The sequence below is a fragment of the Gloeophyllum trabeum genome (genome assembly GCF_000344685.1).
Source record: "Gloeophyllum trabeum ATCC 11539 unplaced genomic scaffold GLOTRscaffold_00015, whole genome shotgun sequence".
Classification (NCBI taxonomy): domain Eukaryota; kingdom Fungi; phylum Basidiomycota; class Agaricomycetes; order Gloeophyllales; family Gloeophyllaceae; genus Gloeophyllum; species Gloeophyllum trabeum.
The window spans coordinates 1-3,882 of NW_006920424.1; the positions used below are offsets into that span (position 1 = coordinate 1).

At 47.0% G+C, this 3,882-nt stretch overlaps 2 protein-coding genes across 2 annotated transcripts; both read right to left on the reverse strand.

Moving 5' to 3' along the window:
- Positions 1 to 2,180: 2,180 nt before the first annotated feature.
- GLOTRDRAFT_132791 (uncharacterized protein) lies at positions 2,181 to 2,392 on the reverse strand (the record flags this gene model as incomplete). Its single annotated transcript, XM_007871707.1, has 2 exons — positions 2,181 to 2,211; positions 2,265 to 2,392. The coding sequence occupies 2 exons, from the start codon at positions 2,390 to 2,392 to the stop codon at positions 2,181 to 2,183; spliced, it is 159 nt and encodes a 52-aa protein (XP_007869898.1).
- A 105-nt stretch (positions 2,393 to 2,497) lies between these two features.
- On the reverse strand, positions 2,498 to 3,568 carry GLOTRDRAFT_48519 (uncharacterized protein; the record flags this gene model as incomplete). The annotated part of the gene is made up of 2 exons (XM_007871676.1): positions 2,498 to 3,143; positions 3,264 to 3,568. The coding sequence occupies 2 exons, from the start codon at positions 3,566 to 3,568 to the stop codon at positions 2,498 to 2,500; spliced, it is 951 nt and encodes a 316-aa protein (XP_007869867.1).
- Between the last annotated feature and the right edge of the window lie 314 nt (positions 3,569 to 3,882).

A 3,882-nucleotide genomic window follows, 5' to 3' on the forward strand; every position in this document is an offset into this window, starting at 1 on the left:
CATAGGACTCCGAAAGCACCGCATCCCGTCCGATCTGCGCAGTTAACCGGAGTGCCGCCTAGTTAGTACCACGGTGGGGGACCACGCGGGAATCCTGGGTGCTGTGGTTTTTGTTTCCAGATGTTGTGTTTTTATTTTGTCTCACCTCCTCTTGTGCAAGTTGACTGGAGTGTCGAGGACCATTCCAACCCCCATTTTTTCACCTCCAAGACACTCCTGCGGGATTTGAGACAAATACCAGAGTGAGCAAGTGAACTTTCCCGCGCAAAGGGAGTGTGCCTATGTAAATGCGATATAGTGGACACTGTCACTCACTCCTCAGCCGCGACCAGTACACACAGCAGCAAACAACTGCTCCACCCACTATATGTGAGGGAAGGGTAAATGAGGACAGTCCACACCCTACCGTGACTGTGCCTCTATTTTGTGGTCTCTTTTTCTCCAAGACTCCAGAATGCATATTGGCTGCTTATCCTTGCAACCAGTGTGCATGCTGAATTTCTTGGGAGCATCACAAATGAAGCAGGGGGCCTACATCTTGGGCCCTGCTGCAGATTGGTAGGCACCTTGGCCCCCCCATGTGGGAGGGGGGTGCTTGAGGACCAGGGGGCCGCCAGTAGGCTTACCTGGGGGCCTGCTTGAGGGCAGGCACTGGGGTGGGGTGTCAGCAGAACTTGCGATGAATACAAATCCGCCTAGAATTTACTAAGTGGAAAGGTCGTCAAGCTCCCCAAGAGAATGCTGGATTTAACATTGGTCGAGCACTTCCCTTGTGTTCAAGAGGTAGGATAAGTTTCCAATTAACACATTCCCTGATATTGTGGTGGTAATCTGATAGATATCAAAGAGGTAGCTGACTACTAGAGTCTAGCTGAGAATGAAGGTAGAGAGCTAACACAGGTCGATGGAGTCTAATGACAGACTTCCAATAACCCAGTCTTATATTCCAAGACAGACTTCAGCTAACCGAAGCAGACAGCAGACAGTACTGCAGTCCTTCCCTACACTGAGGTGCTTCACACAATCGGAGTCCAGACAATTCCTATCCCACAGTAGGGACAAGGTCTGATTAATTTGACAGGAATATAGCTTTATTGGAGGATCCCAGATAGATTGATCCTCTCTTTCCTCTCTCTACTGAGCTCCTTATATACCCTACAGTAATTTGAAATTACAAACAATAGGGTGGGAAGATACTTGGGAGGAGACAATAGTGTGAGAAAAGGTAAACAATAGTGTGAGAGAGTAGTATGAGTCATCCAACTCCAGCGAATCCCTGAAGCTTTGAGAACATGGGTGACTAGGCCAAAACAATAGGCATGGGAAAGTGGTAAACAATAAGGCGAGATAAACATGGAAGAAAACAAAAGTGCATGTGAAATCAAGAACAACGGGTGGGAAAATCTTTAACAATACCATGGGAAAAGCATAAACAATAAGGTGAGAACGATCCTTGGCCAATCATGGAACACTTTCAGTCCTTCTAGAGCATTCTACACAGTTCCTCTCCCAATACTTGCCCTCATCCTTTCTCCCATTAACAGAAGGTGTTTGGTGCGCTTGAAGGATATGTCGTATAGGTCTTCGTTTCCTACCCCCAACCAGTTGTTGAAGTCCGCATCTACCAGACCTTCCAAGACCAATCTGTATGTACAGGTCTCTTCGGCTTGATGCTGGTAGTAGTGGTACACTTCCAGCCTGGAGGGGGACGACATTCAGCATGTGGCAACAGCGCAGTTTGGCATTTGAATGATAACATTGTCTGACAAATTCGCCCCAAACTTTGAAGGCGACATCCCCAGTGCCCGCGATGCAAAACTGCAAAATGAATGGAGGCGCTCACAGGGATCTCAAGTGATATAGGAACTTGAGCCCGTATTCTTTGTCTTTGAGGAGCAGCTTCCAGGGAGCTGGCAAGTCTAAGCAAGCAACCGCAACCTTCGTGTGAAACCTATACACGTTCCATCCATCTCCGGTTATATAGATGAATCTCCATCCTTCCATGATTACGGACTGCGTGTCGAGAGGGTTGATGTCGACAATTCGATCGAACCAACATAAAGTGGAGAGACCAAGAATATTGACAAAACGACGTCGCGGGATGTTTACTGGCTTCTGCGGGACGCAATATTTCATGAGTGCTTGGTGGCGCACTCGTCCAGTATGTGCACTGTGTGATTTCATTTCGGGTGGATGTCAATGCAGCAGGAACTAGGCCATAAGTGATTGTGGCTGTGAGCGGATTTGGGTAAGGAATCACGCACGCGGGGATGAATTCTGAGGGTGGATACGGCAACGAAGGAGGCTGTCGGCTAGCTGGCGCATTGGAGGCAGCAACAGTAGTCATGATTTCCAGGATGTTCTTTGAGAGGGGAGGGGACTTTGGTGACATTTAGAGATTTATAATGAAGGGGAACCCAAGATGAATGAGCCGCTTAGGCATGTTTAATTTGTGATGACATAATGATTTGCATGGGCCCTTTTGAGTCTAGTCCGATCATTCCTCCATTCCTGATCCTTCCATCTCAGATTGATCAGATTCATCTGAGGGGATTTCTTTGTCTGCTCTCCGCAATGCCTCTACAGCCTGCTGCCTGCTTATGTATGGCAGCAGTCTGTATCCATGAATTCCGCGACGACTCAGTGTACCATCCAATACACTCAATATATATGATCCGTGCTTGGTTTGGCCTGTAATTTTGTATGGTCCCCTGTATCTGGGAGTGTGCTTCCGATCATAGGAGTGCTCTCTTTCAATGTCCCGGACCAGAACTAGGTCTCCAGGTTCCCAAGTAGACTTTTTCAGGAACCTACGCTTGAACCGCTTCTCAAATTGAAGCTTCGCGCTCCATTGATTCTTGGCTAAGGTTTCTGCTGCAGCTCTGATGTCCTCAGGGTGCTTCTCTAACTGCCTGATCCGCAAGGCTAAGAGATCTTCGGATGCCATTCTGGACTTGAATCCTTCTACCAGAAAATTTGCTTCCACTAAGTTGAATGGGAGGATGGGGTCTACACCGTGTAGTAGCCAGAATGGGCTAAACCCACTTGCTCGTTGCATAGTAACTTTGTCGGCGAAAAAGGCATGGTGAACTTTACTAGGCCATTGGGATATACCTCCTTCGCAGGCTTTGACTATCCCTTCTCTGATGATGAAATGTCCTCGTTCTACTACTCCGTTTGCTTTGGAGTTGTAAGGGGATATTTTTACTTGGGCGATTCCATATCGCTTCAGTAATTTGGCAAATGATTTCTTGAGCTCCAACCCATTGTCGGTTACAACTTCAGCTATATGCCCATATCGGCATATTATTTCTTCTGAGAAAAATTTTGCGAGAGAGTCTGCATTGCTTTTTCGCAGGGCTCTTCCCTCGGCTGCTTGGGTTAAGTCATCCCGAGCGGCAACAATATAGCAATATCCTTTTGCTTTCGGCATAAGCATGACATCCACATATAGTTTGGTGAATATTGTGGCGGGTGTAGAAATGGTCAAGGGTATCTCGACTTTTTGAGTACTCCTGATTTGGCATTCATGACAGGAACTGACATGAGCTTTGACATCCTTGAACATGTATGGCCAGAAAAATTGGTGCTTAATGGTGTGGTAAACACCATGTACTCCACAATGACCTAGCTCCTCATGAGCTTCTGTCAGGATTTGACTTCGCTTCTTTGGGTCCAGGATTACCAGAATTGGTGGCCTAGGATGGACTCGTTTGAACATTAAGCCACACTGGATAAAGTAGTGGCCAGCTCTTTGCAGAAATCGCCGCTGTTCATTTGTGGATAATAGTTGTGGCATTTCTAGGGTTTCCAGAAATTGCTTAATTTGGTGCAGAATCTTGTCTTGTTTGTTTTCCCTCAAGATTAGTACCCCGGGGGCTT